The 27,797-nt window shown below is 62.5% G+C and overlaps 2 protein-coding genes across 2 annotated transcripts in view; both read right to left on the bottom strand.

The window, feature by feature from the left end:
• LOC136305488 (uncharacterized) overlaps window positions 1-8,658 on the bottom strand; it is a 29,052-nt gene extending 20,394 nt beyond the window's left edge. Inside the window, 3 exon segments of the mRNA XM_066208737.1 lie at window positions 3,414-3,999; window positions 5,821-6,023; window positions 8,486-8,658. Of these exon segments, the coding sequence (XP_066064834.1) occupies window positions 3,414-3,999; window positions 5,821-6,023; window positions 8,486-8,603 (907 nt within the window). The 5' untranslated portion in view covers window positions 8,604-8,658.
• A 12,830-nt stretch (window positions 8,659-21,488) lies between these two features.
• On the bottom strand, window positions 21,489-27,157 carry LOC136305487 (zinc finger protein 628-like). Its single transcript, XM_066208736.1, has 2 exons — window positions 27,014-27,157; window positions 21,489-25,455 (listed from the first exon to the last, which is right to left on the bottom strand). The coding sequence occupies exon 2, from the start codon at window positions 25,445-25,447 to the stop codon at window positions 21,884-21,886; it is 3,564 nt and encodes a 1,187-aa protein (XP_066064833.1). The 5' UTR covers window positions 25,448-25,455; window positions 27,014-27,157; the 3' UTR covers window positions 21,489-21,883.
• Window positions 27,158-27,797: the final 640 nt, after the last annotated feature.

Genomic DNA, 27,797 nt, shown 5'->3' with positions numbered 1-27,797 from the left:
GGAAAGGGGGGAAAAGGGAAAAGAGAAGAAAAAGAGGGAAAAGGGGAAAAAGGAAAAGGGGGGGAAAGGGGAAAAAAGGGAAAAAAGGGAAAAAATAAAAGGAAAAAGAGAAGAAAAAGGGTAAAAAAAGAGGGAAGGGAAAAGGGGGAAAAGGAAAAGGGGAATGGGGGAAAAAGGGGAAAAGGGAAAAAAGGGGAAAAGGGAAAAGGGAAAAGGGAAAAAAGGGGGAAAAGGGGAAAAGGGGGAAAGGGGGAAAAAAGGGAAAAAAAGGGAAAAAATAAAAGGAAAAAGAGAAGAAAAAGGGTAAAAAAAGAGGGAAGGGAAAAGGGGGAAAAGGAAAAGGGGAATGGGGGAAAAAGGGGAAAAGGGAAAAAAGGGGAAAAGGGAAAAAAGGGGAAAAGGGAAAAGGGAAAAGGAGAAAAAGGGGAAAAGGGAGAAAAGGGGGAAAAGGGGAAAAGGGAAAAGGGAAAAAAGGGGGAAAAGGGAAAAAAGGGGGAAAGGGGAAAAGGGAAAAGGAGAAAAAGGGGAAAAGGGAAAAAAGGGGAAAAGGGAAAAGGGAAAAAAGGGGGAAAAGGGAAAAGGGAAAAGGAGGGAAGGGGAAGTGAAAAGAGGAAAAAAGTGGGGAAAGGGAAAGGAGGGGAAATGGGAAAAGGGGGAAAGGGCAAGAGAAGGGAAAAGGGGGAGGAAGGGGAATTGGGACGGGAAGGGTCCGGGGCGGCTCCGGGATTGTCCCTGGATAAATCCCAAAGGCGCCGAGCCAAAGAAACCCCGGGGAAAGCAGCGCCCGCCTGCTGGCCGCCCCTCAGCGCCAAATTCCCAAAAACCCCCCGGCCGGGGGAGAATTCCCAAAATCCGCCGGGATTCGGGGGGAAATTCCCAAAAATCCGCCGGAATCCGGGGGAAAGTTCCCAAAAACCCCCCCGGGATTCAGGAAAAATTCCCCAAAATCCACCTGGATCCGGAGAAATGCTCCCAAAAATCTGCCAGAATCCAGGGAAAATTCCCAAAATTCACCTGAATCCAGGGAAAATTCCAAAAATCTGTCAGAATCCGGGGAAAATTCCCCCAAATCCACCGGAATTCAGGGAAAATTCCCAAAATCCGTCAGAATCCAGGGAAAATTCCCAAAATCCGTCAGAATCCGGGGAAAATTCCCCAAATCCGTCAGAATCCAGGGAAAATTCCCCAAATCCGTCAGAATCCAGGGAAAATTCCCCCAACTCCACCTGGATCCGGGAACTGTTCCCGGCCGGAGCCGCCGCCCTGGGCAGGAACCTTCGGACCCGGAATTCCCGGATTTTCCCGGGATCACCGCGGAGGCAAAAGCGGGAAGGGCCGAAGGTTTCTGGGATTGTTGATCCTGAACCCGAATCCAAGGGGAACCTGGCAAAATTCCGCCTTTTCCCGGCGTTTTCCCACCTTTTCCCACCGTTTTCCCGTCGTTTTCCCACCTTTTTCCCGTCGTTTTCCCACCTTTTCCCGGCGTTTTCCCTTTTCCCGGCGTTTTCCCACCGGCGTCTGCTCTTTTCCCGGTTTTTCCTCCCTTTCTGTCCCTTCCCCACCGTTTCCCGTCTCTTTTCCCACAATTTCCCTCATTTCCCGCCCCCTCCCCGCCCTTTTCCCGCCCTTTTCCCGCCCTTTTCCCGCCCTTTTCCCACTTTTTCTCCCCATTCCCCTCGCTTTTCCCAACCTTTTCCCTGATTTTTTTCCTCCGTTTTCCCCAATTTCCTCAACTTTTCCCCGATTTTCCCAGTTTTCCACCCAATTTTTCCCCGTTTTCCCCCGATTTTTCCCTCTTTTCCCATTTCCCCCCAATTTCCCGTTTTATCCCAATTTTCCCACCTTTTCCTCTTTTTTTCCCCCCCTTTTCCCCAATTTCCCCAATTTTTTTCCCCAATTTTCCCCCTTTTCCCATTTTTTCCCCAATTTTCCCCATTTTTCCTTTTTCTCCCCTTTTTTGTTTTTTTGGTTTTTTTTTGTTTTTTACCTGGACAGGTAAAAACCCGGAGACAAAAAAGCGGCAAAATCCGGGAATTTTATTGAATTCGGGATCCCCGGCTGGGCACAGGTAACCCCGGCTGGGGCTCCAGGTGTGTCCATCACCTGTCCAGGTGTGTCCATCCCACTCCAGGTGTGTCCATCACCCGTCCAGGTGTGTCCATCACCTGTCCAGGTGTGTCCATCACCTGTCCAGGTGTGTCCATCCCATTCCAGGTGTGTCCATCACCTGTCCAGGTGTGTCCATCACCTGTCCAGGTGTGTCCATCCCATTCCAGGTGTGTCCATCACCTGTCCAGGTGTGTCCATCCCACTCCAGGTGTGTCCATCACCTGTCCAGGTGTGTCCATCCCATTCCAGGTGTTTCCAGCCCATTCCAGGTGTCTCTAGCCCATCTCCAGGTGTTTCCATCTCACCTGCCCAGGTGTTCCCAGCCCACGTCCAGGTGTTTCTATCCACCCTCCGGGCCTCTCCCTCACCTGCCCAGGTGTCCCCACCTCACTGCTGGAGGTCCTGGAGTCACCTGCCGGGCTCACCTGGCCACGCCCCCCCTCACCCGCCGAGCTCACCTGGCCGCTGCCCCCCTCACCTGCCGAGCTCACCTGGCCACGCCCCCCCTCACCTGCCGGGCTCACCTGGCCACGCCCCCCCTCACCTGCAGGGCTCACCTGGCCACTCCCCCCCTCACCTGCCGAGCTCACCTGGCCACTCCCCCCCTCACCCGCCGAGCTCACCTGGCCGCTCCCCTCCTCACCCGCCGAGCTCACCTGGCCGCTCCCCCCCTCACCTGCAGGGCTCACCTGGCCGCTCCCCCCCTCACCTGCAGGGCTCACCTGGCCACTCCCCCCCTCACCTGCCGAGCTCACCTGGCCACTCCCCCCCTCACCCGCCGAGCTCACCTGGCCGCTCCCCTCCTCACCCGCCGAGCTCACCTGGCCGCTCCCCCCCTCACCCGCCGAGCTCACCTGGCCGCTCCCCTCCTCACCTGCCGAGCTCACCTGCCCACTCCCCCCCTCACCTGCCGAGCTCACCTGGCCGCTCCCCTCCTCACCTGCCGAGCTCACCTGGCCACTCCCCCCCTCACCCGCCGAGCTCACCTGGCCGCTCCCCCCCCTCACCTGCCGAGCTCACCTGGCCGCTCCCCCCCTCACCTGCCGAGCTCACCTGGCCGCTCCCCCCCTCACCCGCCGAGCTCACCTGGCCGCTCCCCTCCTCACCTGCCGAGCTCACCTGCCCACTCCCCCCCTCACCTGCCGAGCTCACCTGGCCGCTCCCCTCCTCACCTGCCGAGCTCACCTGGCCACTCCCCCCCTCACCCGCCGAGCTCACCTGGCCGCTCCCCCCCTCACCTGCCGAGCTCACCTGGCCGCTCCCCCCCTCACCTGCCGAGCTCACCTGGCCACTCCCCCCCTCACCTGCCGAGCTCTCCCCCTCCGAGCTCCCCTGTGCCCCCTCACCTGTCCAGGGCCTGCCCAGGTACCTGCCCACCTCCCCAGGTGGGCAGCGGCGGCCGGGCTGGGGGTGCAGCAGCCCCCGCAGCAGGTGCAGCGCCGCCTCCCCCAGCGGCCGCCAGGTGCGCGGCGGCCTGGGCGGGGCCCGGCCCGGGCAGGTGCGGCCGTGCCAGGCGCGGAAGCGGCGGTAGGCGGGGTCGGAGCGCGCAGGTGAGGCCCAGGGGAAGGCGCCGGTGAGCAGCGCGAAGAGCAGCACGCCGAAGGCCCAGGTGTCCAGCGCCGGCTCCGCCCTCAGCCCCGCCTCACCTGCGCTCAGGTGCCACAGCTCGGGCGCGGCGTAAGGGGCGGGGCCCGGCGCCGGCCTCACCTGCCAGCCCAGCACCCGAGTCAGGCCGAAGTCGCACACCTTGACCAGGTGACACTCGGGGTCGAAGGCCAGCACGTTGTCCAGCTTCAGGTCGCGGTGGACCAGGGCGTGGCCGTGCAGGTAAGCCAGGGCTGCCGACACCTGGGCGGCGCAGCGCTTCACCTGAGCCTCGGGGAGGCCCACCTGGGGACGGGGGACACGCCTGGGGTCAGGTAACACACCTGGGGTCACCTGGGGTCAGGTAAACACACCTGGGGACAGGGAACACACCTGGGGACAGGTAAATACACCTGGGGACAGGTAAATACACCTGGGGTCAGGTAAACACACCTGGGGACGGGGGACACGCCTGGGGTCAGGTAAACACACCTGGGGTCACCTGGGGTCAGGTAACACACCTGGGGACAGGTAACACACCTGGGGACGGGGGACACGCCTGGGGTCACCTGGGGTCAGGTAACACACCTGGGGACGGGGGACACGCCTGGGGTCAGGTAAACACACCTGGGGTCACCTGGGGTCAGGTAAACACACCTGGGGACACCTGGGGTCAGGTAACACACCTGGGGACAGGTAACACACCTGGGGACGGGGGACACGCCTGGGGTCAGGTAACACACCTGGGGTCACCTGGGGTCAGGTAACACACCTGGGGACGGGGGACACGCCTGGGGTCACCTGGGGTCAGGTAACACACCTGGGGTCACCTGGGGTCAGGTAAACACACCTGGGGACACCTGGGGTCAGGTAAACACACCTGGGGACAGGTAAACACACCTGGGGACAGGGGACACGCCTGGGGTCAGGTAAATACACCTGGGGACAGGTAAATACACCTGGGGTCAGGTAAACACACCTGGGGATGGGGGACACGCCTGGGGTCAGGTAAACACACCTGGGGTCACCTGGGGTCAGGTAAACACACCTGGGGACAGGGGACACGCCTGAGATCAGGTAACACACCTGGGGTCACCTGGGGTCAGGTAACACACCTGGGAACGGGGGACACGCCTGGGGTCAGGTAAACACACCTGGGGTCACCTGGGGTCAGGTAAACACACCTGGGGTCACCTGGGGTCAGGTAACACACCTGGGAACGGGGGACACGCCTGGGGTCAGGTAAACACACCTGGGGTCACCTGGGGTCAGGTAAACACACCTGGGGACAGGTAAATACACCTGGGGACGGGGGACACGCCTGGGGTCAGGTAACACACCTGGGGTCACCTGGGGTCAGGTAACACACCTGGGGACGGGGGACACGCCTGGGGTCAGGTAACACACCTGGGGTCACCTGGGGTCAGGTAAACACACCTGGGGACACCTGGGGTCAGGTAACACACCTGGGGACAGGTAAATACACCTGGGGACGGGGGACACGCCTGGGGTCAGGTAACACACCTGGGGTCACCTGGGGTCAGGTAACACACCTGGGGACAGGTAAACACACCTGGGGACGGGGGACACGCCTGAGATCAGGTAACACACCTGGGGTCACCCGGGGTCAGGTAACACACCTGGGGTCAGGTAAATACACCTGGGGTCACCTGGGGTCAGGTAAATACACCTGGGGACAGGTGAATACATCTGGGGACAGGTAAACACACCTGGGGACAGGTAAACACACCTGGGGACAGGTAAATACACCTGGGGTCACCTGGGGTCAGGTAACACACCTGGGGGCATCTGGGGACACTCGGCACTGTCACCAACCCCGGGCTGTGTCCCCCGAGAGACACCTGAGAGGTCACCTGTGCACACCTGTCCTCCCACACAGGCGCATGTCTGTGCCACACCTGTCCACACCTGTCCCCACCTGTCCCCCACCTGTCTCACCTGTCCACACCTGTCCGCACCTGTCCCCCACCTGTCTCACCTGTCCCCACCTGTCCCCACCTGTCCCCCCACCTGTCTCACCTGTCCCCACCTGTCCGCACCTGTCCCCCCCGTCTCACCCGTCCCGTCCCTCTCACCTGCCCCCGGCGGTCCCCAGGTGTGACTCACCCCAGGTGTGAGGAGGCCGCACAGGTCGCCGGCAGGTGCGAGCTCCTGGGCGAAGCCGAACTCCGTGGGCGTCTCGAAGGGCGGCGGCAGCACCTGCACGCAGGTGAGCGCCCCCCGCAGGCACAGGTGAGTGCAGAACTCCCGCAGGAAGGCGCCCCTGGCCGTTCGCTCCTTGGACAGCAGCTTCAGCGCCACCTGCGCACCTGGGCAGGTAAGGAGGCACCTGGGTCAGGGACGGGGACACACCTGGACAGGGACACACCTGGGACAGGGAACAGACACACCTGGGTCAGCTGGGACAGGGACACACCTGGACAGGGAACACACCTGGGACAGGGACACACCTGGACAGGGAACACACCTGGACAGGGAACAGACACACCTGGGTCAGCTGGGACAGGAACACACCTGGACAGGGAACACACCTGGACAGGGACACAGCTGGGACAGGGACACACCTGGGTCAGCTGGGACAGGGAACACACCTGGACAGGGACACACCTGGACAGGGAACAGACACACCTGGGTCAGCTGGGACAGGAACACACCTGGACAGGGACACACCTGGGACAGGGAACAGACACACCTGGGTCAGCTGGGACAGGGACACACCTGGACAGGGAACACACCTGGACAGGGAACAGACACACCTGGGTCAGCTGGGACAGGGAAAACACCTGGACAGGGACACACCTGGACAGGGACACACCTGGGACAGGGAACAGACACACCTGGGTCAGCTGGGACAGGAACACACCTGGACAGGGAACACACCTGGACAGGGACACAGCTGGACAGGGAACACACCTGGACAGGGACACACCTGGGACAGGGACACACCTGGGTCAGCTGGGACAGGGAACACACCTGGACAGGGACACACCTGGACAGGGACACACCTGGGACAGGGAACAGACACACCTGGGTCAGCTGGGACAGGAACACACCTGGACAGGGAACACACCTGGACAGGGACACAGCTGGACAGGGAACACACCTGGACAGGGACACACCTGGGACAGGGACACACCTGGGTCAGCTGGGACAGGGAACACACCTGGACAGGGACACACCTGGACAGGGACACACCTGGACAGGGACACACCTGGACAGGGACACAGCTGGACAGGGAACACACCTGGACAGGGACACACCTGGACAGGGAACACACCTGGATAGGGAACACACCTGGGACAGGTAACACAGCTGGGACAGGTAACAGACACATCTGGGCAGGTAAGGAGGCACCTGGGTCAGGGACAGGGACACACCTGGACAGGGAACACACCTGGGTCAGCTGGGACAGGGAACACACCTGGACAGGGAACACACCTGGACAGGGAACACACCTGGACAGGGACACACCTGGACAGGGAACACACCTGGACAGGGACACACCTGGGACAGGTAACACAGCTGGGTCAGGTAACAGACACACCTGGGCAGGTAAGGACGCACCTGGGTCAGGGACAGGGAACACACCTGGACAGGGACACACCTGGACAGGGAACACACCTGGGTCAGCTGGGACAGGTAACACACCTGGACAGGGACAGGGAACACACCTGGACAGGGACACACCTGGGACAGGGACAGGGAACACACCTGGACAGGGATACACCTGAACAGGGACACACCTGGGTCAGGGACAGACACACCTGGACAGGGAACACACCTGGGTCAGGGACAGGGAACACACCTGGACAGGGACACACCTGGGACAGGGACAGGGAACACACCTGGACAGGGATACACCTGGACGGGTAACACAGCTGGGTCAGCTGGGACAGGGAACACACCTGGACAGGGATACACCTGCACAGGTAACACACCTGGGTCAGGGACAGACACGCCTGGACAGGTAACACAGCTGGGTCAGCAGGTTCAGGTTACACACCTGGGAGAGAGACAGGGAACACACCTGGGACAGGTAAGGACGCACCTGGGACAGGGAGAGACACACCTGGGTCAGCTGGGACACACCTGGGGACAGGGAACACACCTGGGACAGGTAACAGCTGGGTCAGCTGGGTCAGGGACACACCTGGGACAAGCACGGACAGAGCTGTGGACAGGTAACACACCTGGGCTCACCTGGGGCTGCACCAGCTGCACTCAGGTGTGCCCAGGTGCCCCCTCACCTCCATTCTGGGGCTCTGCCAGCACCACCTGGCCATAGGAGCCACTGCCCAGGTGTGCCCAGGTGTGCCCAGGTGCCCCCAGGTGTGCCCAGGTGTGTCTGTGGATACCCTAGGTGTGCCCAGGTGCCCCCAGGTGCGCCCAGGTGCCCCCAGGTGTGTCTGTGAATACTCTAGGTGTATCCCCAGGTGCCCCCAGGTGCGCTCAGGTGTGTCTGTGGATACCCCAGGTGCCCCCAGGTATCCCCAGGTGCCCCCAGGTGTGTCTGTGGATATCCCAGGTATCCCCAGGTGCGCCCAGGTGCCCCCAGGTGTGTCTGTGGATATCCCAGGTATCCCCAGGTGCCCCCAGGTGCCCCCAGGTGTGTCTGTGGATATCCCAGGTATCCCCAGGTGCCCCCAGGTGCCCCCAGGTGTGTCTGTGGATACCCCAGGTGCCCCCAGGTGCCCCCAGGTGCCCCCAGGTGTGTCTGTGGATACCCCAGGTGCCCCCAGGTGCGCCCAGGTGCGCCCAGGTGCGCCCTCACCTCCGCGGCGGGGCCGTGCCAGCAGGACGCGGCCGTAGGAGCCGCTGCCCAGTTCTCCCAGTACGTCCCAGTCGCGCTCCAGCTCCCGCCGGGGCAGCTCCCGGCCCGCGCGCGCCATCAGCGCCTGCAGGAGGCGCTCCTGAGCCCGCGCCACCGACTCCTCGTCGTCGGCCTCGTCCTCGCTGGCCTCCGAGGGGGCCTCCATGGCCTGCGCACCAGTACGGACCAGTATGGACCAGTACGGACCGGTATGGACCGGTATGGACCGGTATGGACCAGTATGGACCAGTACGGACCGGTATGGACCGGTATAAACCACTACGGACCAGTATGGACCAGTGTGGACCAGTATAACCCAGCCCAGTCCCACCCTCATCCTCATCCTTGCTGGCCTCCACACCAGTATGGACCAGTATGGACCAGTATAAACCAGTATGGACCAGTACGGACCGGTATGGACCAGTATAAACCACTACGGACCAGTATGGACCAGTATGGACCAGTATAAAACAGGAAGTAAAAAAAAAAAAAAAAAAAGTAATAAATAAAAAAATAAAAAAATAATAAGGACCAGTATAACCCAGTCCATCCCAGTATAACCCAGTCTATCCCAGTATAACCCAGTCCGTCCCAGTCTAACCCAGTCCATCCCAGTATAACCCAGTCTATCCCAGTATAACCCAGTACATCCCAGTCCCTTCCAGTCCCTCCCAGTCTATCCCAGTCCATCCCAGTATAACCCAGTCCGTCCCAGTCCATCCCAGTCTATCCCAGTCTGTCCCAGTATAACCCAGTCCATCCCAGTATAACCCAGTCCGTCCCAGTATAACCCAGTCTGTCCCAGTATAACCCAGTCTATCCCAGTATAACCCAGTCCGTCCCAGTCCATCCCAGTCCATCCCAGTATAACCCAGTCCGTCCCAGTATAACCCAGTCTATCCCAGTATAACCCAGTCCGTCCCAGTCCGTCCCAGTCTAACCCAGTCCGTCCCAGTATAACCCAGTCTATCCCAGTATAACTCAGTCCGTCCCGGTCCATCCCAGTCCATCCCAGTATAACTCAGTCCGTCCCAGTATAACCCAGTACATCCCAGTCCCTTCCAGTCCCTCCCAGTCTATCCCAGTCCATCCCAGTATAACCCAGTCCGTCCCAGTATAACCCAGTCCGTCCCAGTATAACCCAGTCTGTCCCAGTATAACCCAGTCCGTCCCGGTCCATCCCAGTCCATCCCAGTATAACTCAGTCCGTCCCAGTATAACCCAGTACATCCCAGTCCCTTCCAGTCCCTCCCAGTCTATCCCAGTCCATCCCAGTATAACCCAGTCCGTCCCAGTCTATCCCAGTCTGTCCCAGTATAACCCAGTCCGTCCCAGTATAACCCAGTCTATCCCAGTATAACCCAGTCCGTCCCAGTCCATCCCAGTCCATCCCAGTATAACCCAGTCCGTCCCAGTATAACCCAGTCTATCCCAGTATAACCCAGTCCGTCCCAGTCCATCCCAGTCTAACCCAGTCCGTCCCAGTATAACCCAGTCTATCCCAGTATAACCCAGTCCGTCCCAGTCCATCCCAGTCCATCCCAGTATAACTCAGTCCGTCCCAGTATAACCCAGTATATCCCAGTCCCTTCCAGTCCCTCCCAGTCCATCCCAGTCCATCCCAGTATAACCCAGTCCGTCCCAGTCCATCCCAGTATAACCCAGTCCATCCCAGTCTATCCCAGTCCATCCCAGTCCATCCCAGTCCATCCCAGTATAACCCAGTCTGTCCCAGTATACCCCAGTCCATCCCAGTCCCTCCCAGCCCCTCCCAGTCCCGGTGTCCCCCCTCCCCTCCCCCTCCCCACCTGTTCCCCTCCCCCCAGTGTCCCCAGTGCCAGCAGGGCCACCTGTCCCCTGTCCCCAGCTGTCCCCGCGGGGCCCCGCCGCCCGCCCAGGTGGCCCCGGGGGGGGCCCAAGGGTCCCAGCTGTCCCCAGGGTGCCCCAGGTGTCCCCAAGTGTCCCCAGGGTGCCCCAAGTGTCCCCACGTGTCCCCAGGGTCCCCCAGCTGTCCCCAAGTGTCCCCAGGGTGCCCCAAGTGTCCCTAGGGGTCCCCAAGTGTCCCCAAGTGTCCCCAGGGTGCTCCGAGGGTCCCACCTGTCCCCAGGGTCCCCCAGTTGTCCCCGAGGGTGTCCAGGGTGCCCCAAGGGTCGCCAGCTGTCCCCGAGTGTTACCAGGGTCCCCCAGCTGTCCCCGAGGGTGTCCCACGTGTCCCCAGGTGTCCCCAGCCGTCCCCGAGTGTTACCAGGGTGCCCCAGCTGTCCCCAGCTGTCCCCAGGTGTCCCCGGGGTGCCCCAGCTGTCCCCAGGGTGCCCCAGCTGTCCCCAAGTGTCCCCAGGGTGCCCCAAGGGTCCCCAGGTGTCCCCAGGTGTCCCCAGGGTGCCCCAGCTGTCCCCAGGGTCCCCCCAGGTGTCCCCGAGTGTCCCGCGGGCTCCCCGGGGCCCCCCGGCCGCGGTGTCACCTGTGTCGGGGCGCTGTGGCCGTCCGCAGGTGTCCCCGCGCTGTCCCCGCGCTGTCCCCGCGCTGTCCCCGTGTCCCCCCCGCCGGCCCCGCCGTTGTGACTCAGAGTTTCCCGCGGCCGCGGCGCCACCGCCCCGCCGGGCTCTGTCACCTGCGCGGGGACACTGGGGACACTGGGGACACTGGGGGACACTGGGGGGACACTGGGGACACTGGGGACACTGGGGGACACTGGGGGGACACTGGGGGACACTGGGGGGACACTGGGGACACTGGGGACACTGGGGACACTGGGGGACACTGGGGGGACACTGGGGACACTGGGGACACTGGGGACACTGGGGGGACACTGGGGGACACTGGGGGACACTGGGGACACTGGGGGGACACTGGGGGGACACTGGGGACACTGGGGACACTGGGGGGACACTGGGGGGACACTGGGGGGACACTGGGGGACACTGGGGACACTGGGGACACTGGGGGGACACTGGGGATACTGGGGGACACTGGGGACACTGGGGACACTGGGGACACTGGGGGGACACTGGGGACACTGGGGGGACACTGGGGTGACACTGGGGGACACTGGGGGGACACTGGGGTGACACTGGGGGACACTGGGGGACATTGGGGGGACACTGGGGGGACACTGGGGGACACTGGGGGACACTGGGGGGACACTGGGGGACACTGGGGGACACTGGGGACACTGGGGGACACTGGGGGACACTGGGGGGACACTGGGGGGACACTGGGGGGACACTGGGGACACTGGGGGGACACTGGGGGGACACTGGGGGGACACTGGGGACACTGGGGGACACTGGGGGGACACTGGGGGGATTGGGGACACTGGGGGACACTGGGGGGACACTGGGGGACACTGGGGGGACACTGGGGGGACACTGGGGGGACACTGGGGACACTGGGGGACACTGGGGGGACACTGGGGGGATTGGGGACACTGGGGACACTGGGGGGACACTGGGGGACACTGGGGGGACACTGGGGGGACACTGGGGGACACTGGGGACACTGGGGGACACTGGGGGACACTGGGGGGACACTGGGGGGACACTGGGGACACTGGGGACACTGGGGGGACACTGGGGGGACACTGGGGGACACTGGGGGGACACTGGGGGACACTGGGGGGACACTGGGGACACTGGGGACACTGGGGGGACACTGGGGACACTGGGGGGACACTGGGGACACTGGGGACACTGGGGGGACACTGGGGGGACACTGGGGGACACTGGGGGGACACTGGGGGGACACTGGGGGACACTGGGGACACTGGGGGGACACTGGGGACACTGGGGACACTGGGGACACTGGGGGGACACTGGGGGACACTGGGGGGATTGGGGACACTGGGGACACTGGGGGGACACTGGGGACACTGGGGACATTGGGGGACACTGGGGACACTGGGGGGACACTGGGGGGACACTGGGGATACTGGGGGACACTGGGGACACTGGGGGACACTGGGGACACTGGGGACACTGGGGACACTGGGGGGACACTGGGGGGACACTGGGGGACACTGGGGACACTGGGGACACTGGGGGGACACTGGGGGGACACTGGGGGTTTGGGGTCACTGGGATATACTGGGGGGGACTGGGAGTGTCCCTGGGGGCGCGTGGAGCTGGACTGGGCCGTGCTGGGCTGTACTGGGAGGATACTGGGCCATATTGGGCCATACTGGGCCATACTGGGAGGTTACTGGGGCCATACTGGGCCATACTGGGAGGATACTGGGGCCATACTGGGCCATACTGGGAGGATACTGGTGTCCCCAAACCCTGTGCCAAGGACCGGGCCCACCCCAGCACCTCCCAGTGCCCCCCCCCCAGTCCATCCCAGTCCCTCCCAGTATATTCCAGTATAACGCAGTCCCCCCCCAGGTCCCCCCCCAGTCCGCCCCAGTTTATCCCAGTATAACCCAGTCCCCTCCAGTCCCCCCCAGTCTATCCCAGTATAACCCAGTCCCCCCCAGTCCCCCCCAGTTTGTCCCAGTATAACCCAGTCCCCCCCAGTTTATCCCAGTATAACCCAGTCCCCCCCAGTCCCCCCAGTTCATCCCAGTATAACCCAGTCCCCCCCAGTCCCCCCAGTTTATCCCAGTATAACCCAGTCCCCCCCAGTCCCCCCCAGTTTATCCCAGTATAACCCAGTCCCCCCCAGTTTATCCCAGTATAACCCAGTCCCCCCCAGTCCCCCCAGTTTATCCCAGTATAACCCAGTCCACCCCAGTCTCTCCCAGTCCCCCCCAGTCCCCCCCAGTTTATCCCAGTATAACCCAGTCCCCCCCAGTCCCCCCAGTTTATCCCAGTATAACCCAGTCCCCCCCAGTCCCCCCCAGTTTATCCCAGTATAACCCAGTCCCCCCCAGTCCCCCCCAGTTTATCCCAGTATAACCCAGTCCCCCCCAGTTTATCCCAGTATAACCCAGTCCCCCCCAGTCCCCCCAGTTTATCCCAGTATAACCCAGTCCACCCCAGTCTCTCCCAGTCCCCCCCAGTCCCCCCCAGTTTATCCCAGTATAACCCAGTCCCCCCCAGTCCCCCCCAGTTTATCCCAGTATAACCCAGTCTCTCCCAGTCCCCCCCAGTTTATCCCAGTATAACCCAGTCCCCCCCAGTCCCCCCCAGTTTATCCCAGTATAACCCAGTCCCCCCCAGTCCCCCCAGTTTATCCCAGTATAACCCAGTCCCCCCCAGTCCCCCCAGTTTATCCCAGTATAACCCAGTCCACCCCAGTCCCCCCCAGTTTATCCCAGTATAACCCAGTCTCTCCCAGTCCCCCCCAGTTTATCCCAGTATAACCCAGTCCCCCCCCAGTCCCCCCCAGTTTATCCCAGTATAACCCAGTCCGCCCCAGTCTCTCCCAGTCTCTCCCAGTCCCCCCCAGTTTATCCCAGTATAACCCAGTCCCCCCCAGTCCCCCCAGTTTATCCCAGTATAACCCAGTCCGCCCCAGTCTCTCCCAGTCTCTCCCAGTCCCCCCCAGTTCATCCCAGTATAACCCAGTCCCCCCCAGTCCCCCCCAGTTTATCCCAGTATAACCCAGTCCACCCCAGTCCCCCCCCAGTTTATCCCAGTATAACCCAGTCTCTCCCAGTCTCTCCCAGTCCCCCCCCGGTCCCTCCCCTCCCCCCCCGCACCTGTTCCCGCACCTGTCGCGGTCGCGGCCCTTCCCCCGTAATTAATGCCGGCAGCTAATTAACCCCTGCCCTGCGGCCGCCCGGCATTCCCGCTCATTAATCACCCGGCTCATTAATCACCCCGCTCATTAATCACCCGGCTCATTAATCACCGGGGTCATTAATCACCGGGGTCATTAATCACCGGGGTCATTAATCATTCCAGGATAATTAATGCCGGCAGCTAATTAACCCCTGCCCTGCGGCCGCCCGGCATTCCCGCTCATTAATCACCCCGCTCATTAATCACCCGGCTCATTAATCACCCCGCTCATTAATCACCCGGCTCATTAATCACCGGGGTCATTAATCACCGGGGTCATTAATCATTCCAGGATAATTAATGCCGGCAGCTAATTAACCCCTGCCCTGCGGCCGCCCGGCATTCCCGCTCATTAATCACCCGGCTCATTAATCACCCGGCTCATTAATCACCCCGCTCATTAATCACCGGGGTCATTAATCACCGGGGTCATTAATCATTCCAGGATAATTAATGCCGGCAGCTAATTAACCCCTGCCCTGCGGCCGCCCGGCATTCCCGCTCATTAATCACCCGGCTCATTAATCACCCGGCTCATTAATCACCCCGCTCATTAATCACCGGGGTCATTAATCATTCCAGGATAATTAATGCCGGCAGCTAATTAACCCCTGCCCTGCGGCCGCCCGGCATTCCCGCTCATTAATCACCCGGCTCATTAATCACCCCGCTCATTAATCACCCGGCTCATTAATCACCGGGGTCATTAATCATTCCAGGATAATTAATGCCGGCAGCTAATTAACCCCTGCCCTGCGGCCGCCCGGCATTCCCGCTCATTAATCACCCCGCTCATTAATCAATCATTCCAAGGTAATTAGTCTTCCCCGGGTAATTAATCGTTCCCCGGTCATTAATCATTCCCGGGTCATTAATCATTCCCGGGTCATTAACACCCTCCAACCGGTAATTAACTATTCCTCGGTAATTATTCACACCCCCCCAGTAATTAATCATTCCCGGCTCATTAACCGCCCCAGCAATTAATCACAACCCCGGTAATTATTCATTCCCACCCGGTAATTAATAATTTCCCCTAGTAATTAATCATTCCCCGGTCATTAATCACCCCCGGGTCATTAATCACCCCCCGGTCATTAATCACCCCCCGGTCATTAGTCTCAGCCAATTAGCGCAGCCACAGGTGGCCGGGGGGGGAGGGGCGGCCCCGAATTCCTCGCGGGTCAGAGCGGGACCGGCCGCGGCTCCCAGTACAGACCAGTACAGACCAGTACGGACCAGTACGGACCAGTACGGACCAGTACGGACCAGTACGGACCAGTACGGACCAGTACGGACCAGTATGGACCAGTATGGGCCAGTACAGACCAGTACGGACCAGTACAGACCAGTACGGACCAGTACGGGCCAGTACAGACCAGTACGGACCAGTACAGACCAGTACGGACCAGTACGGACCAGTACGGGCCAGTATGGGCCAGTATGGGCCAGTACAGACCAGTATGGACCAGTATGGACCAGTACAGACCAGTACGGACCAGTACAGACCAGTATGGACCAGTATGGACCAGTACAGACCAGTACGGACCAGTACGGACCAGTACGGACCAGTACAGACCAGTACGGACCAGTACGGACCAGTACGGACCAGTACGGACCAGTATGGGCCAGTACAGACCAGTACGGACCAGTACGGACCAGTACCGACCAGTACGGACCAATGTGGACCAGTATGGACCAGTACGGACCAGTCCCTCCCAGTCCCTCCCAGTCCATCCCAGTCCCTCCCAGTCCATCCCAGTCCCTCCCAGTCCATCCCAGTTCCCTCCCAGTCCATCCCAGTCCATCCCAGTCCCTCCCAGTCCATCCCAGTCCCTCCCAGTCCCTCCCAGTCCCTCCCAGTCCCTCCCAGTCCATCCCAGTTCCCTCCCAGTCCCTCCCAGTCCATCCCAGTTCCCTCCCAGTCCATCCCAGTCCATCCCAGTTCCCTCCCAGTCCATCCCAGTCCATCCCAGTTCCCTCCCAGTCCCTCCCAGTCCCTCCCAGTCCATCCCAGTCCATCCCAGTCCATCCCAGTCCATCCCAGTCCCTCCCAGTCCATCCCAGTTCCCTCCCAGTCCATCCCAGTCCATCCCAGTCCCTCCCAGTCCATCCCAGTTCCCTCCCAGTCCATCCCAGTCCATCCCAGTCCCTCCCAGTCCATCCCAGTCCATCCCAGTCCATCCCAGTCCATCCCAGTCCATCCCAGTCCATCCCAGTCCATCCCAGTGCCCCCGGCCCAGTCCGGGTGGGGGAGGGGCTCTGGTGCAGGCCCCGGGTGGGGGAGGGGCAGGGACAGGTGCGGGGGGCCCGAAATAACCGGGGGGGGAACTGGGAGGGACTGGGAGGGACTGGGTTATACTGGGAATCACTGGGGCCATACTGGGAATCACTGGGGCCATACTGGGAATCACTGGGGCCATACTGGGAATCACTGGGGGATACTGGGAATCACTGGGGCCGTACTGGGAATCACTGGGGCCGTACTGGGAATCACTGGGGGATACTGGGAATCACTGGGGCCGTACTGGGAATCACTGGGGGATACTGGGAATCACTGGGGCCATGCTGGGAATCACTGGGGCCATACTGGGAATCACTGGGGGATACTGGGAATCACTGGGGCCGTACTGGGAATCACTGGGGCCGTACTGGGAATCACTGGGGCCATACTGGGAATCACTGGGGCCGTACTGGGAATCACTGGGGGATACTGGGAATCACTGGGGGATACTGGGAATCACTGGGGCCATACTGGGAATCACTGGGGGATACTGGGAATCACTGGGGCCGTACTGGGAATCACTGGGGCCATACTGGGAATCACTGGGGCCGTACTGGGAATCACTGGGGGATACTGGGAATCACTGGGGCCGTACTGGGAATCACTGGGGCCATACTGGGAATCACTGGGGGATACTGGGAATCACTGGGGCCGTACTGGGAATCACTGGGGCCATACTGGGAATCACTGGGGGATACTGGGAATCACTGGGGGATACTGGGAATCACTGGGGCCATACTGGGAATCACTGGGGGCCGTACTGGGAATCACTGGGGGATACTGGGAATCACTGGGGCCATACTGGGAATCACTGGGGGATACTGGGAATCACTGGGGCCGTACTGGGAATCACTGGGGGATACTGGGAATCACTGGGGGATACTGGGAATCACTGGGGCCGTACTGGGAATCACTGGGGGATACTGGGAATCACTGGGGGATACTGGGAATCACTGGGGCCGTACTGGGAATCACTGGGGCCATACTGGGAATCACTGGGGGCCATACTGGGAATCACTGGGGCCGTACTGGGAATCACTGGGGGATACTGGGAATCACTGGGGGATACTGGGAATCACTGGGGCCGTACTGGGAATCACTGGGGGATACTGGGAATCACTGGGGGATACTGGGGATCACTGGGGCCGTACTGGGAATCACTGGGGGATACTGGGAATCACTGGGGCCATACTGGGAATCACTGGGGCCGTACTGGGAATCACTGGGGCCATACTGGGAATCACTGGGGGATACTGGGAATCACTGGGGCCATACTGGGAATCACTGGGGCCGTACTGGGAATCACTGGGGCCATACTGGGAATCACTGGGGCCGTACTGGGAATCACTGGGGCCGTACTGGGAATCACTGGGGGATACTGGGAATCACTGGGGCCGTACTGGGAATCACTGGGGCCATACTGGGAATCACTGGGGGATACTGGGAATCACTGGGGCCATACTGGGAATCACTGGGGCCATACTGGGAATCACTGGGGGATACTGGGAATCACTGGGGCCATACTGGGAATCACTGGGGGCCATACTGGGAATCACTGGGACCGTACTGGGAATCACTGGGGCCGTACTGGGAATCACTGGGGGATACTGGGAATCACTAGGGCCGTACTGGGAATCACTGGGGGATACTGGGAATCACTGGGGGATACTGGGAATCACTGGGGGATACTGGGAATCACTAGGGCCGTACTGGGAATCACTGGGGGATACTGGGAATCACTGGGGGCCATACTGGGAATCACTGGGACCGTACTGGGAATCACTGGGGCCGTACTGGGAATCACTGGGGGATACTGGGAATCACTAGGGCCGTACTGGGAATCACTGGGGCCGTACTGGGAATCACTGGGGGATACTGGGAATCACTGGGGGATACTGGGAATCACTGGGGCCGTACTGGGAATCACTGGGGGCCGTACTGGGAATCACTGGGGGATACTGGGAATCACTGGGGCCATACTGGGAATCACTGGGGGATACTGGGAATCACTGGGGGATACTGGGAATCACTGGGGCCGTACTGGGAATCACTGGGGCCATACTGGGAATCACTGGGTGATACTGGGAATCACTGGGGCCATACTGGGAATCACTGGGGGATACTGGGAATCACTGGGGCCATACTGGGAATCACTGGGGGATACTGGGAATCACTGGGGCCATACTGGGAATCACTGGGGGATACTGGGAATCACTGGGGCCGTACTGGGAATCACTGGGGCCATACTGGGAATCACTGGGGGATACTGGGAATCACTGGGGCCATACTGGGAATCACTGGGGGATACTGGGAATCACTGGGGCCGTACTGGGAATCACTGGGGCCGTACTGGGAATCACTGGGGGATACAGGGAATCACTGGGGCCGTACTGGGAATCACTGGGGCCATACTGGGAATCACTAGGGCCGTACTGGGAATCACTGGGGCCATACTGGGAATCACTGGGGCCGTACTGGGAATCACTGGGGCCGTACTGGGAATCACTGGGGGATACTGGGAATCACTGGGGCCATACTGGGAATCACTGGGGGCCGTACTGGGAATCACTGGGGCCGTACTGGGAATCACTGGGGCCATACTGGGAATCACTGGGGGATACTGGGAATCACTGGGGGATACTGGGAATCACTGGGGGATACTGGGAGTCACTGGGGCCATACTGGGAATCACTGGGGGATACTGGGAATCACTGGGGGATACTGGGAATCACTGGGGCCATACTGGGAATCACTGGGGCCATACTGGGAATCACTGGGACCGTACTGGGAATCACTGGGGCCGTACTGGGAATCACTGGGGGATACTGGGAATCACTAGGGCCGTACTGGGAATCACTGGGGGATACTGGGAATCACTGGGGGATACTGGGAATCACTGGGGCCGTACTGGGAATCACTGGGGCCGTACTGGGAATCACTGGGGCCATACTGGGAATCACTGGGGCCATACTGGGAATCACTGGGGCCGTACTGGGAATCACTGGGGCCATACTGGGAATCACTGGGGGATACTGGGAATCACTGGGGCCATACTGGGAATCACTGGGGCCGTACTGGGAATCACTGGGGCCATACTGGGAATCACTGGGGGATACTGGGAATCACTGGGGCCGTACTGGGAATCACTGGGGGATACTGGGAATCACTGGGGGATACTGGGAATCACTGGGGCCATACTGGGAATCACTGGGGGATACTGGGAATCACTGGGGGATACAGGGAATCACTGGGGCCATACTGGGAATCACTGGGGCCGTACTGGGAATCCCTGGGGCCGTACTGGGAATCACTGGGGGATACTGGGAATCACTGGGGCCATACTGGGAATCACTGGGGGTTACTGGGAATCACTGGGGCCATACTGGGAATCACTGGGGCCATACTGGGAATCACTGGGGGATACTGGGAATCACTGGGGGATACTGGGAATCACTAGGGCCGTACTGGGAATCACTGGGGGATACTGGGAATCACTGGGGCCATACTGGGAATCACTGGGGCCATACTGGGAATCACTAGGGCCGTACTGGGAATCACTGGGGGATACTGGGAATCACTGGGGGATACTGGGAATCACTGGGGCCATACTGGGAATCACTGGGGCCGTACTGGGAATCACTGGGGGATACTGGGAATCACTGGGGCCATACTGGGAATCACTGGGGGCCATACTGGGAATCACTGGGACCGTACTGGGAATCACTGGGGCCGTACTGGGAATCACTGGGGGATACTGGGAATCACTAGGGCCGTACTGGGAATCACTGGGGGATACTGGGAATCACTGGGGCCGTACTGGGAATCACTGGGGCCATACTGGGAATCACTGGGGGATACTGGGAATCACTGGGGGATACTGGGAATCACTGGGGCCATACTGGGAATCACTGGGGCCGTACTGGGAATCACTGGGGGATACTGGGAATCACTGGGGCCGTACTGGGAATCACTGGGGCCGTACTGGGAATCACTGGGGCCGTACTGGGAATCACTGGGGGATACTGGGAATCACTGGGGCCGTACTGGGAATCACTGGGGCCATACTGGGAATCACTGGGGGATACTGGGAATCACTGGGGCCATACTGGGAATCACTGGGGCCGTACTGGGAATCACTGGGGCCATACTGGGAATCACTGGGGCCGTACTGGGAATCACTGGGGCCGTACTGGGAATCACTGGGGCCATACTGGGAATCACTGGGGGATACTGGGAATCACTGGGGCCATACTGGGAATCACTGGGGCCATACTGGGAATCACTGGGGGATACTGGGAATCACTGGGGGCCATAATGGGAATCACTGGGACCGTACTGGGAATCACTGGGGCCATACTGGGAATCACTGGGGGATACTGGGAATCACTGGGGGCCATAATGGGAATCACTGGGACCGTACTGGGAATCACTGGGGGATACTGGGAATCACTGGGGGATACTGGGAATCACTAGGGCCGTACTGGGAATCACTGGGGGATACTGGGAATCACTGGGGCCATACTGGGAATCACTGGGGCCGTACTGGGAATCACTGGGGCCGTACTGGGAATCACTGGGGGATACTGGGAATCACTGGGGCCATACTGGGAATCACTGGGGGATACTGGGAATCACTGGGGCCGTACTGGGAATCACTGGGGGATACTGGGAATCACTGGGGGCCATACTGGGAATCACTGGGGCCATACTGGGAATCACTGGGGCCATACTGGGAATCACTGGGGGCCATACTGGGAATCACTGGGGCCATACTGGGAATCACTGGGGCCGTACTGGGAATCACTGGGGGATACTGGGAGATCAAACTGCCCAGCCCCCACTCCCAGTGCTCCCAGTTACTCCCAGCCCTTGGCCCCGCCCCCTCCCGTTGTCCCCGCCCCCTCCTTTTGGCCCCGCCCCCTCCCGCAAGCACAGACCGCACTGAGGGGGGGAGGGGCGCCTTTATTGACACGGGAAGGACCTCACCTGGGCCAGGTGAGCTCAGGTACCCCCCGCCCCCCCCTCACCTGCGCCAGGTGAGCTCAGGTACCCCCAGGTAACCCCAGCCCCCCCTCAGCTGCGGGCACAGGTGTGCAGGTGCCCCGCCCCCCTCACTCTGGGCACGGGGAGCACCTGGGGGGCTCCAGGTGGGCGCTGGGCACCCGGGCAGGTGACAGGTGGGGGGGGGCTGATGAGTCCAGGTGGGCACTGGGCACCTCCAGGTGGGCACTGGGCACCTCCAAGGTGTGTCCAGGTGGACATTGGGCACCTCCAGGTGGGCACTGGGCACCTCCGACGTGTCCAGGTGGACATTGGGCACCTCCAAGGTGTGTCCAGGTGGGCACTGGGCACCTCCTAGGGGGGCTCCAGGTGGGCACTGGGCACTTTCGAAGCGTCCAGGTGTGTGCCGGGAATCTCCAGGTGGACACCGGGCATGTCCAGGTGGACACTGGTCATCTCTAAGGTGTCCAGGTGGGCGCCGGGCACCTCTGCCGTGGTCTGCAGGTGGACACTGGGCACCTCCAGGTGGACACTGGGCACCTCTGATGTCTCCAGGTGGACACTGGGCACCTCCCCCATTGTCTCCAGGTGGACACTGGTCACCTCCACGGGTTCCAGGTGGACATTGGTGACCTCTGACCTCTCCAGGTGGACACTGGTCACCTCCACGGGTTCCAGGTGGACATTGGTGACCTCTGTGGGTTCCAGGTGGACATTGGTGACCTCTGACGTCTCCAGGTGGACACTGGTCACCTCCACGGGTTCCAGGTGGACATTGGTGACCTCTGTGGTCTCCAGGTGGGCACTGGGCACCTCCCTCATTGTCTCCAGGTGGACACTCGTGACCTCTGACATGTCCAGGTGGGCACTGGGCACCTCTGCCCTCTCCAGGTGGACATTGGTCATCTCGGTAGATTCCAGGTGGACATCGGTCACCTCTGCGGGTTCCAGGTGGACGTTGGTGACCTCTGACCTCTCCAGGTGGACACTGGGCACCTCCACGGGTTCCAGGTGGACACTGGGCACCTCTGACACGTCCAAGTGGTCAGAGGGCACCTCTGACGTCTCCAGGTGGACACTGGTCATCTCTGTGGGTTCCAGGTGGACACTGGCCACCTCCACGGGTTCCAGGTGGACATTGGTCACCTCTGACCTCTCCAGGTGGACACTGGGCACCTCCGCAGGTTCCAGGTGGACATTGGTCACCTCCTCCATTGTCTCCAGGTGGACACTGGTGACCTCGGTGGCCTGGAGCTGGACACTGGTGACCTCAGGTGGGGCTGGCAGCACCTGGAGCTGGACGTTGGTCACCTCAGGTGGTGGTGGCAGCACCTGGAGCTGGACATTGGTGACCTCAGGTGGGGCTGGCAGCACCTGGAGCTGGACATTGGTGACCTCAGGTGACGCTGGCAGCACCTGGAGCTGGACGTTGGTGACACCCGAGGTCAGCGGCAGGGCCTGGAGGTGGACGTTGGTCACCTCACCTGCACGGAGCTGGACGTTGGTGACCTCAGGTGGGGCTGGCAGCACCTGGAGCTGCAGGTTGGCGACACCTGGAGGTGGCGACAACGCCTGGAGCTGGACGTTGGTGACCTCAGGTGGGGACAGCACCTGGAGCTGGAGGTTGGTGACCTCCGAGGGCAGCGGCAGCACCTGGAGCTGGACACCTGGGACACCTGGGACACCTGGGACACCTGGGACACCTGGACCTGTCACACTTGATACACCTGGGACACCTGCACCTGTAACACCAGTCGCACCTGTCGTACCTATCCCTGTCACACCTGTGACACCCGTGATCTCGCCACCCTGCACCTGGACATTGGTGACCTCTGGGGCCACCGGCAGCACCTGGAGCTGGACACCTGGGACACCTGGGACCCCTGCGACACCTGTCACACCTACACCTGTGACCCCTGCGACCCCTGTCACACCTACACCTGTCACACCTACACCTGTGACCCCTGTGACCCCTGTCACACCTGTAATCCCGCTCACACCTGTCACACCCACACCCGTCACACCTGCCGCACCTCTGATTCCTGTGACTCCTGTCACACCTACACCTGTCACACCTGTCACACCTACACCCGTCACACCTGTCGCACCTGCGACCCCCGTCACTCCCGTCACCTCAGCCACCTGCAGCTGCAGCCCCGCCCCCTCCTGCCCGGCCCCAGGTACCAGCAGCACGCTCTGCCAGGTGTTCACCCCTTTGCCCGCCCGCGCCAGGTGCTGCCGGGCGTGGCCGGGCGGAGCCGGCAGCAGCAACACCTTGCGGGGGGCGTGGCCGGGCGGGGCGGGCAGCAGCAGGTAAGCGGCGGGCGGGGCGGCAGGCGAGGCGGCGGGCGCGCGGCGCCGGGCGGGGCCGTGCGTGCGCAGGTGCCGCTGCAGGTAGGCGGCCATGACGAAGGCTTTGGGGCAGGCGGGGCAGCGGAAGGGCCGCGCCGCCGAGTGCGTGCGCCGGTGCAGGTGCAGGTTGGACGAGTGCGTGAAGCTCTTGCCGCAGGTGCCGCAGGTGTAGGGCCGCTCGCCCGTGTGCACGCGCAGGTGCTGCCGCAGGTTGGCCGCCTGGGCGAAGCCCTTCCCGCAGGTGGCGCAGGTGTGCGGCCGCTCACCTGTGTGCGTGTGGCGGTGGCGCCGCAGGCTGGAGGAGTTCTTGAAGGCCTTGGGGCAGGTGGGGCAGCGGTAGGGCCGCTCACCTGAGTGCTGCCGCAGGTGGTACTGGTAGTGCGACGCCCACTTGAAGGTCAGGCCGCACTGGGCGCACCTGAAGGCGCGCAGCCCCGTGTGCACGCGCAGGTGAGTCTGCAGGAGCGACGAGCGCTTGAAGCTCTTCCCGCAGGTGGAGCAGGTGTAGGGGCGCTCACCTGTGTGGTCGCGCAGGTGGTAGCGCAGCCCCGAGGAGCCTTTGAAGGCTTTGCCGCACTCGCCGCACCTGTACGGCCGCTCGGGGGGCGTGGCCGGGGGCGGGGCGGCGGGTTCACCCGGCGGGGGCGTGGCCGGCTGGGGCGGGGCTCTGGGGGCGGCCGCGCACCTGGGCCGCTGGTGGCCGGGCAGGTGCCGCGCCAGCCCCGAGCCGTTCTTGAAGCTCTTGCCGCAGGTGAGGCAGCGGTGGGGCGCGGCCGGGGGCGCGGCCGCGCCCGGCCCCTCTGGCTCGGCGCAGGTGACCCCCAGCGGCCTCCAGAGCGGCTCAGGTGAGGCGGGGGCGGGGCCGGCGGGGGCGGGGCCCTGCAGGTGCTGCCGCAGGCAGGCGTGCGAGGCCAAGGGCGCGGCGCAGGCGGGGCACTGCGGGGCGGGGCCGTGCGTGCGCCGGTGCAGGTGCAGGTTGGACGAGTGCGTGAAGCTCTTGCCGCAGGTGCCGCAGGTGTAGGGCCGCTCGCCCGTGTGCACGCGCAGGTGCTGCCGCAGGTTGGCCGCCTGGGCGAAGCCCTTCCCGCAGGTGGCGCAGGTGTGCGGCCGCTCACCTGTGTGCGTGTGGCGGTGGCGCCGCAGGCTGGAGGAGTTCTTGAAGGCCTTGGGGCAGGTGGGGCAGCGGTAGGGCCGCTCACCTGAGTGCTGCCGCAGGTGGTACTGGTAGTGCGACGCCCACTTGAAGGTCAGGCCGCACTGGGCGCACCTGAAGGCGCGCAGCCCCGTGTGCACGCGCAGGTGAGTCTGCAGGAGCGACGAGCGCTTGAAGCTCTTCCCGCAGGTGGAGCAGGTGTAGGGGCGCTCACCTGTGTGGCCCCGCAGGTGGTAGAGGAGGGCGGAGGAGCCCTTGAAGGCCTTGGGGCACTCGGGGCACTTGTAGGGCCGCTCACCTGTGTGGCTGCGCAGGTGATGCGCCAGGCGCGACGACCAGCGGAAGGACTTGCCGCACTCCCGGCAGGTGAAGGGCGGCTCGGGGCCGCCTGCGGGGGGCGCTGTGCCCGCCATGGCCGCACCTGAGGGGGACGCGGGGCGGGTGAGAGCCCGCACCTGAGACAGGTGAGAGCCCAGACCCACCCCAGGTGTGCACATGGGGACAGGTGAGAGGCCAGGCCCACCCCAGGTGTGTACACAGGGACAGGTGAGAGCCCTGACCCACCCCAGGTGTGTACCTGGGGACAGGTGAGAGCCCTGACCCACCCCAGGTGTGTACACGGGGACAGGTGAGAGCCCAGACCCACCCCAGGTGTGTACACGGGGACAGGTGAGAGCCCTGACCCACCCCAGGTGTGTACACGGGGACAGGTGAGAGCCCAGACCCACCCCAGGTGTGTACATGGGGACAGGTGAGAGCCCAGACCCACCCCAGGTGTGTACAAGGGGACAGGTGAGAGCCCAGACCCACCCCAGGTGTGTACATGGGGACAGGTGAGAGGCCAGGCCCACCCCAGGTGTGTACACAGGGACAGGTGAGAGCCCTGACCCACCCCAGGTGTGCACATGGGGACAGGTGAGACCCCTGACCCACCCCAGGTGTGCACATGGGGACAGGTGAGAGCCCAGACCCACCCCAGGTGTGTACACGGGGACAGGTGAGAGCCCTGACCCACCCCAGGTGTGTACATGGGGACAGGTGAGAGCCCAGACCCACCCCAGGTGTGTACACGGGGACAGGTGAGAGCCCAGACCCACCCCAGGTGTGTACATGGGGACAGGTGAGACCCCAGACCCACCCCAGGTGTGCACACGGGGACAGGTGAGAGCCCAGACCCACCCCAGGTGTGTACACGGGGACAGGTGAGAGCCCAGACCCGACCCAGGTGTGTACACGGGGACAGGTGAGAGCCCTGACCCACCCCAGGTGTGTACATGGGGACAGGTGAGAGCCCAGACCCACCCCAGGTGTGTACACGGGGACAGGTGAGAGCCCAGACCCACCCCAGGTGTGTACATGGGGACAGGTGAGACCCCAGACCCACCCCAGGTGTGCACACGGGGACAGGTGAGAGCCCAGACCCACCCCAGGTGTGTACACGGGGACAGGTGAGAGCCCAGACCCGACCCAGGTGTGTACACGGGGACAGGTGAGAGCCCTGACCCACCCCAGGTGTGCACACGGGGACAGGTGAGAGCCCAGACCCACCCCAGGTGTGTACACAGGGACAGGTGAGAGCCCTGACCCACCCCAGGTGTGCACATGGGGACAGGTGAGAGCCCTGACCCACCCCAGGTGTGCACATGGGGACAGGTGAGAGCCCTGACCCACCCCAGGTGTGCACATGGGGACAGGTGAGAGCCCAGACCCACCCCAGGTGTGCACATGGGGACAGGTGAGAGCCCAGACCCACCCCAGGTGTGCAGGTGGGATCCCAAACCCCAGATGAGGGGGCGTGGCCAAACCGGGGGCGTGACCAGGGCCGCCATAAGCCCCGCCCTTCCCCATAGGCCTCGCCTCTCTCCGCCCTCAGGCCCCGCCCCTTTGCCCTCAGCCGCTGCAGGCCCCGCCTCCTCCAGGCCCCGCCGCTTCCTCCTCCTCCTCCTCTTCCTCCTCCTCGTGGCCCGCTCCCCGCTCACCTGCCGGGCTGGCGGAGGCTCCGCCGGGGCCGGAACCGGGACAGAACCGGGACAGAACCGGGACAGAACCGGGACAGGACCGGGCCCGGCGCCGCCGCCGCCGCCGCGCAACGCCCGGGCCGCGCCGCCTGACGAGGCCACGCCCCCTCCGCCTCACCAGGCCGCGCCCCCCTCCTGCTTCCCGCCTTCGCCGCCGCCAATCAGGACACGCCTCCCCCTCCAGCCAGGCCACGCCTCCCTTTCCCCTCCGGAAGCGCGCGCGGGGCACGCTGGGTAACGTAGTCCCGCGCCCGTTCTACGGGCCTTGAGTGGTTTGCACTGGTTTGTACTGGTTTGTACTGGTTTGTGCTGGTTTGTACTGGTTTGTGCTGGTTTGTGCTGGTTTGTACGGGGTTTTATTGGTCCGGACCGGTCTGGACTGGTTTGGGGGGGCTGTTTCAAGGTGACTCCGAGGTGTTCCGGGGCTGGCCCAGGTTCCTACGGCTCAGGTGAGCTCGGGGGCTCCTCAGGCAGCAGCGGCTCCCCTGGGAAATGGAACGGAGGGGGGAATAAGGGGGGGGGGATTTGGGGGGTCCCCAAAACCTTCCCGACCCCCGGGACCCCCCAAAGACCCCCCGGGACCCCCCAAAGACCCCCCGGACCCCCCAAAGACCCCCCAAGACCCCCCCAAGGAACCCCCGGACCCCCCGGGACCCCCCGGGACCCCCCCAAGGAACCCCCGGACCCCCCAAAGACCCCCCGGACCCCCCAAAGACCCCCCGGGACCCCCCCAAGGAACCCCCGG

The sequence above is a fragment of the Chamaea fasciata genome, unplaced genomic scaffold (assembly GCF_029207755.1).
Source record: "Chamaea fasciata isolate MVZ Bird 193981 ecotype frontalis unplaced genomic scaffold, bChaFas1.0.hap1 SCAF_439, whole genome shotgun sequence".
Classification (NCBI taxonomy): Eukaryota; Metazoa; Chordata; class Aves; order Passeriformes; family Sylviidae; genus Chamaea; species Chamaea fasciata.
The sequence above is the reverse complement of the archived record's forward strand: the minus strand, read 5'-3'. Positions and strand labels throughout refer to the sequence as shown.

What these genes read in the sequence shown, in the direction of transcription:
- LOC136305487 (XM_066208736.1), bottom strand. Translation starts at nt 25,447, where the DNA reads ATGGCGGGCACAGCGCCCCCCGCAGGCGGCCCCGAGCCGCCCTTCACC.